Source organism: Myotis brandtii, unplaced genomic scaffold, assembly GCF_000412655.1.
Source record: "Myotis brandtii unplaced genomic scaffold, ASM41265v1 scaffold158, whole genome shotgun sequence".
NCBI lineage: Eukaryota > Metazoa > Chordata > Mammalia > Chiroptera > Vespertilionidae > Myotis > Myotis brandtii.
Window position 1 is genome coordinate 1,950,644 of NW_005355753.1, and position 6,776 is coordinate 1,957,419.

A 6,776-nucleotide genomic window follows, 5' to 3' on the forward strand; every position below is an offset into this window, starting at 1 on the left:
GGGCGGTTCACTTGCACCCGGGCTTGGCGCCCACTATCTTTGGTGCTGTCCATGGTGCTACCCCTTTCCAGCCTCATGCTTATCTACAAGCCGGGGTCTCTGCATGCTAGCTCAGAACTTAGGGAAACTGGGCTTTGCAGAAACGTGCTTCGCCTAGACACACTAGTCTACATGGTCTGGTCACCGGGGACCCATGACAGCCCCCTCATCTTGACCCCATGCCCCCACACAAGTAGCTGGGCACTGGAGAGAGAAGGGGTAAGATCTTCACGTTACAGGAGAGGAGTGTCAGGAGCCACAGGCCTTAGGGTGGAGAACACCCAGGTATACTCGCTGCACACAGCGTGGTTTGAGAGTCCTCTTTTGCTCAATGTAATACCCTCCTTTGATACTAAGTTTGGCAGGAAGGCTCTTCTGTCCCCCTGGTCCCGTCCCCCCAACACCCCCAGCACGGTCCTCAGAGAGGCAAGTCTGACACACTCGCTCACCTCTTCACTGAGGCACTAAATAAAGGGGGAGGGCTTTGTGACATTGGAAAAGATCGTGCCGCCATGTAAGCAATCTCAATGACATTAAGAAGCCCACGCGCTGTCACGTAATGTTTTTATAGTTTTACTTTATCAGTTTCACAAACTCTGTCTTAATTGAGATTCTTTCATGTGAGCAACAAAAGCAAACTCTATTTCCACCTAAAAAGGATGTTTTAAAGGGAATGGGTAGCTCATGGAGCCTGAGGAGCTGAGGCCCAAGACGGAGGCCTAAGTGCAGCACGGAGCTGGCAGGAAAGACCCCCCCCCCTGCCCCCAGGCTGCCCCGGCTCGGACTCGCCCTCCTTCCATGGAGCCCGGGGGCTGCCCTCTGGATGTTGCTACTAAGAACCGCTTCCCCTCTCGCCCTGGGAACTAGGTGGGGCCGATTTCGAGGGCCAGTCTCTGCTTCCTCGGTCACTAACTTCCAATTCAAGGTCTCGGCCAGCGTGCCAAGCGGCAGAGCCTGGGCTGTGTGCCTGGCCTGGCTACGGGGGCTGAGCGAGTATCTGCATTTTAAATCTGCACAGTGGGAGGCAGACTCTTGCTACACACAAATGCCGGGGCTCAGACGCCAAGTGGCTTAAAGGGATAATGAATAGCTCCTGAAACCACAGGGAGCGTGGAAGCGCGTGCACTCAGAGAAAGAGCTTTGGAGTGAAGCATGCTGAGCGCCCGAGATGCTGACCTCGGGAGTTTTATGGCCTGAATGGCCATGTCCTGTCTCCCACATCCCTGATCCCAACTGGAAACCTTACCCTGATCCCAACCCAGTAGACAAAGATCCTTATTTCCTCTTCGGATTCCTCCCCTGGAACAAGATTTTCTTCAAGAAACTTGCAGTCCCATGTTCGACCCCCCAGCAACCTGAGCGCTGTACAGGGTCAGGTTCTAAGGTCAACGTGTAAGGGGAAAATCAGAGGGAGCAGTCACCCCAGCCCTGCCTCTCAGGTTAGGACCGTTAGGCACAGGGAGGTCACTGGCTTCGATTCACGGCTCATGTCACACAGAACATGTGTAGCTGCCAACACCAGCATTGCATTCGGCACACCAAGATGCCACACCGTGACAGCCCCAGGGAAACTGAGGCTGCACAGGTCCGCATGGGCAGCGAGGGCAAGCATGGCGGAACGACCACACGACGTGCAGTCCACACTATTATCCCCTCTGTTCCAAGCACCAGCTGAAGCCACTCCTCTCTCACCCCCCCCACCCCCTGCCCCCTGGCATCAGGAGTAAAGGGAGGGTGGGGGCTCCATGTCGTCAGGACAAGATCGTCCCTCCCCGGCTAGACTTCATACCGCCACTTCCAGGAACCATAAGCCAGGACTCTGCAGGCTTCTGGCAAGGCCCCCGACTTCCGCCCTCCATGCCAGCAGCACCCACAGGCCACCACCCTATCTGCTTGAGACCACCAGGCCTGATCCCTTTACGCCTTTTAGTCCCAATCCTCCGGTTGCTTTAAGAGGTCTAGGACTCTGAGGTCCCTCTAACTCTTCAGACCCTCATCCCACGCCGTCTGCAGAATGGCGGGCACCACACCACCCAGCACACCGAGCCCTCTCCCTGCTCGCTCTTCCCCCACAGCACTCATCACTGCTCAGCGGCCTAGGCCTGGTTCCGTGTCTGTCTCCCACCACCAGAGTATCAGTTCCACAAAGGCGGGCAGTTAGGCCTGTTTTTTCACAGCTGTCTCCCAATCACAGTACACGGTGGGATTTTGATAAATGTTTGTCAAATGAATGAATGAAATGGACTTCAATAGACCCCACACGTGGCAAATGCCCTTTGGAAGCCCCTGTGCTGCCAGACCCTCTTGCGTAGCAGCAGCGCAGCCGGCCCTGTCTGTGTGGTGTGCGTCCATGTGGTTGTGAGAACTGCACACCCCGACTCACTGACAGACAGCAGCCCGGCTCAGCAGTCTGCCTTGCATGAAATAGGAGATGGTCTGACTCACGCAGCTGTGATCATACACTTGCTCCTCCAAACATGGGCAAATGCCAAGTCTCAAACTTAATCCTGTCTTTCAGGGCAAGCTACTCAGAAATCCATTTCTGAATTGTGATTACTTAGCAAAACAACACAACCCGTCTCATAATAATATGATCTATCATGTTCTGCTAAACAAGATGCTTTGCTTGCTCCCCAAATGTGCAAATGTGGGGTCTCCAGGCAAGAGGAAGAAGTGCTGGGCCCTCCTGCTGAGCCACCTCTTAGAACAGTGGTCGGCAAACCGCGGCTCTCGAGCCACATGCGGCTCTTCCGCCCCTTGAGTTTGGCTCTTCCATAAAATACCGCGTGTGGGCACGCACATACAGTGCGATTGAAACTTTGTGGCCCATGTGCAGAAGTCGGTATTTTGTGGAAGAGCCACACTCAAGGGGCCAAAGAGCCGCATGTGGCTCACGAGCAGCAGTTTGCCGAGCCGCAGTTTGCCAACCACTGTCTTAGAGCAAATGGCCTCGGGTTTGAGGCGCAAACCATCACTGGTGGCGGAGGGCAGGGAGGTATCGCCACACAGAGCTGCCGAGCTTTGCCAGGGCAGTGGGCGACACTGCCTCCGCCCGGTAGAGCACATGCCCGAGTCAGCCTGGGAGGACTCCTCCCATCACGGAATCTATTTTTTTTTTAAATATATTTTATTGACTTTTCACAGAGAGGAAGGGAGAGGGATAGAGAGCCAGAAACATCGATGAGAGAGAAACATCGATCAGCTGCCTCCTGCACGCCCCCCACTGGGGATGTGCCCGCAACCAAGGTACATGCCCTTGACCGGAATCGAACCCGGGACCCTTGAGTCCGCAGGCCAACGCTCTATCCACTGAGCCAAACCGGTTCTGGCACGGAATCTATTTTAAAATCGGTTAAAGAAAGAGGCAGGGAAGGGAGGAGCAAAGGCCATGTGGGGGAAAGCACGCAGCTCACGTACCGGTAAATGATGCCCTTGCTCTGTAAGAAGAAGAGGCCGATGGCGATTTCTGCAGCGTAAAATCTGAAATAAACAAAAGCCACGAGAAGTTCAAGGACACCATATGCTTGGCAACTCTCAGAATTCCGTACAACATTGAACTGGGTGTAGGACATCAATGCCTGTCATGGATGGCCAGCCACCCATCTCATAAAACAAAGTACGGAGTGTGGATGGGTGAGCAGGGTTTAGATAACTGCCCTAAGGATCCACTGGAGTGGGCAGAGGGTCAGCAGTTGCGTGGTGGGGAGGAGGCCATAGGATATGATGTACTAGCTGGAGAAGAGTCGGTTCAGAGTACACCAAGTTAAAATCCTATATAATAAAAGGGTAATATGCAAATTGACCCTAACAGCAGAATGACCAGAAAGACCGATGGACCAGTCACTATGAGGCTCATAGACCACCTCTTGGTCCCTTTCCCCGGCTGGCAGGTTCCGATCGCCTGATAGCCACTGCGGCGGGGGCGGGGCCGGCAAGCAGGTGTGAACAGCCGACCTCTCGGTCCCTTCCCCTGGCTGTCAGGCATCGATCACCCGATGGCGAACGGGGAACTGGGGGTGGGTGGCGGTGGGGGGCGGGGTCAGCTGTGGGCAGCTGGGGAAGATGGCCCTGATAGCAGGCCAGGCCTAAGGACCGTACCCGTGCACGAATTTTGTGCACCAGGCCTCTAGTAGCTTAATAATAGCAGCTGCCATCTGCTGAAGGCTGGCCCTTTCCCTAGCATCATTGTGGGTTATTATCTGTTTCAATCTTAACTGCAGTCTGGTGAGGTGGGTTCTACTATTACCTCCCTGCTCCTTAAATGAGGAAACCGAGGCTCAGTGACATGAAAAAACTTGGCCAAGTTATACAACTGATAAATGGTAGGCCAGGGTGGGAGAGCTCTTACTGAAGGCCGGTTATAGCACAGGGCTGGGCAGGGCTTCGGGGCGCGCGTGTGTGTGTGTGTGTGTGTGTGTGTGTGTGTATGAGAGAGAGAGAATAGGATTAAAGCTTATAGTCCACTATTAGAAGTTGAAGAGAGACAACTCTGAGCTCACATTGCCATTGCAATTGTGCCAAAATATGCAAGTGGCAGGATTTGGAAGCAGAAGAATGCAATTCTACCAGCATATAGTGGTCACAGCCTGGGCAGGTGGGAGGACAGGGCAGGGCTGAGCTGAACGGCAGCCTCTGGAATGATAGGGTGGGGCCCCGAGGGAACCCCAAGGGCTTGCTGAAGGGCCATGAGATCTTAGCAGACGCCCTAGGCAAGCTTGTCAACCCACCCGCATGTCCCCAGGGAAATGCACAGCAAGGTTCTCACTTACACAGCATGAGGCTCCTTAAACCGGCCAACCTGCTGGATGTGGTACATGAGGTCACCGCCGTTCACGTATTCCATCACGAAGTACAGGCGGTCCTAGAGGAAGACAGCAAATGGCCCATCAGCACCGGCATTTCTCGGGTTCCAAGCAGACAGCACGGAATAGCTGGGAGGCATGACCAAACACCAGAAAGCCACCAGCCTCCATCGGTCGGCTCTTTGTTTCCCGTGGGGGGTGGGGGGGGGGAGTTTGTGTCACTGTAAGCATGCAGGTGAGCACAGGTGGTGCAAGAGCGTTCTTTTTAACCAGTAACTCTAAGTTTATGTTCATTTGTATTGATAAAGATACTTAGCACATGAGTCTGGGGACTTAATAGGCATTATTTAGAATAAAGCTAATTTTAGTAAAAAGTAGGCAATATTAAGTAAATCCTATTACAGTTAATAGGTGGCCTATCAAAGCTCCATGATGCCCCCTCCCATGAGTTTCACCTCCTGGTCTTCACCTCCTATGTAGTCCCTCCCACAAGGACTAGGACTGACTTGGTAATCGATAGGATACAGTACCAATGACAGTGTGGGACTTCCCAGACTCGTCAGAAGACATGACAGTTTCCACTTTGCTCTCCCTTCAATCACTTGCCCTGGAGGAGGCCGCCATGCCCGGGGACCCTTGGCAGCACTGTGGAAAGGGGCCTTCAGCAGAGGATGGGCCTCCTGCCGACAGCCAGCACCCCTCCCGCCTCATGAGTGGGCCACCATAGAAGCAGCCCCTGCAGCCCCTCTCAGACCTTCAGGTGACGCAACCCCAGCTGGAAACTACAATTTTTTAAAATTAATTTTGTTGAGGTGACTTTGGTTAATAACATTATATAAGTTGCAGTGTCCAACTGTATAATATAGCATCTGTATATTGTATTGTGTGCTCACCACCCATAGTCCAGTCTCCTTCCATCACCATATATTAGACCCCCTCACAATTTTTTAAAATTAATTTTATTGAGGTGACATTGGTTAATAACATATAAGTTGCAGTGTCCAACTGTATAAAACTCATCTGTATATTGTATTGTGTGCTCACCACCCACAGTCCAGTCTCCTTCCATCACCATATATTAGACCCCCTTTTACCCTCTTCAGCCCTCCCCCCACGTCCTTCCCCTCTGGTAACTAACATACTGTTGTCAGTCAGTGTCTAAGAGTTTATTAATTTTGTTTTATTTGTTGCTTTCTTTTTTATTTCCCACGAATGAAATCATATGATTCTTGTCCTTTCCTGTCTGAATTATTTCTCTTAGCATGATAAAGACCTAAATACAAAACCTGAAACAACAAAATACATGGAAGAAAACATGAGTACTAAACTTATGGACCTTACTCTCAAAGAGGATTTTGTGAATTGACCTCAAAGGCAAGGAAAGTAAAAGCAAAAATAAATGAATGGGACTGCATCAAACTAAAAAGCTTCTGCACAGCAAAAGAAACCATCATCAAAAGAAAAAGACAGCCAACCGAATGGGAGAAGATATCTGCAAACGATATTTCCAATAAGGAGCTAACATCTAAAATACATAATGAACCCATACAACCCAACAACAAAAGCAAACAATCCAATTAAAAATGGGCAGAGGACCTAAACAGACACTTTTCCCAAGAAGATAGACAACTTTCGTCTGAGACCCCAGAGTCAGAATTGCCCAGGGAAGCCACCCGAGCTCCCAGCCCACATACATAAGTTGGGCCAAATCACTCCTTTATATCACACTAGTGGCCCAGTGCACAAATTTGTGCACATTGAAAGGAAATTAATTAGAAGAAATATTTTAATATCGCTATTCGACCTTTCTCTATAACAGAAGTGTCAACCAAATTCACGATCGACAATGACAGATCAAAACACATGCATGTGATTGGCACCAGCGAGAGCTTTACATATATAGATAAACTTGCTTAATTAGACCTGCTTTCTGAT

General features: G+C 51.1%; 1 protein-coding gene across 1 annotated transcript in view; it reads right to left on the minus strand.

Moving 5' to 3' along the window:
• The window catches only part of PRKCB (protein kinase C, beta), a gene marked incomplete at its 5' end in the record, with an annotated part of 187,455 nt that overhangs the window by 31,551 nt on the left and 149,128 nt on the right, over positions 1 to 6,776 (minus strand). Inside the window, 2 exons of the mRNA XM_005862048.1 lie at positions 3,457 to 3,519; positions 4,809 to 4,900. Coding sequence (XP_005862110.1) covers positions 3,457 to 3,519; positions 4,809 to 4,900 — 155 coding nt within the window. The remainder of the gene's footprint in view (positions 1 to 3,456; positions 3,520 to 4,808; positions 4,901 to 6,776) is intronic.